Source organism: Papaver somniferum, unplaced genomic scaffold (assembly GCF_003573695.1).
Source record: "Papaver somniferum cultivar HN1 unplaced genomic scaffold, ASM357369v1 unplaced-scaffold_26134, whole genome shotgun sequence".
NCBI classification, from domain to species: domain Eukaryota; kingdom Viridiplantae; phylum Streptophyta; class Magnoliopsida; order Ranunculales; family Papaveraceae; genus Papaver; species Papaver somniferum.
Genome location: NW_020636747.1, coordinates 533 through 1,000, shown reverse-complemented (window position 1 = coordinate 1,000; position 468 = coordinate 533). Strand labels below are relative to the sequence as shown.

At 40.8% G+C, this 468-nt stretch overlaps 1 protein-coding gene across 1 annotated transcript in view; it reads right to left on the bottom strand.

Annotated features, from left to right (window-relative positions):
- Positions 1 to 13: 13 nt before the first annotated feature.
- LOC113341229 (pentatricopeptide repeat-containing protein PPR5, chloroplastic-like) overlaps positions 14 to 468 on the bottom strand; it is a gene marked incomplete at both ends in the record, with an annotated part of 936 nt that continues 481 nt past the window's right edge. The window contains one exon of the mRNA XM_026586190.1: positions 14 to 462. Within this exon, the coding sequence (XP_026441975.1) occupies positions 14 to 462 (449 nt within the window). The remainder of the gene's footprint in view (positions 463 to 468) is intronic.

Genomic DNA, 468 nt, shown 5'->3' with positions numbered 1-468 from the left:
TTAGTTTGATTACTCTTCATACGGGAGAGGACATCTTCCATTTCTCTGATCATCTTGTTTTTCCCATATGCATCCATCACACCATTGTAAGTGTAAGTGTCTGGCGAAACAATACCCTCTTCTAGTTCTTTAAACAATGCATTTACTTGATCGACATTGCGTGCTTGGGCGAAAGCTCTCAATAGAATGTTGTATGTAACATTATTTGGATTACATCTTTCTATTCCCTTCATCTTCTCAAAGTACCCAAGGGCTTTGGCCAAAGCTTTAGGTTTATCTTTGGAGTGAAGGTGAGCTGTTATAAGTGCATTGTAGACTGAAGTGTCAGGGCGGCAACCACTATTACGCATCTCTGAGAAAAGCCACATTGCCATTCTCGTTTGGCCTTTCTTTCCCATTACAGATATCAACTTTGAATAAACACCATTATCTGCAACGTACCACCGCTGCTTCTGCATCCACCTGAAA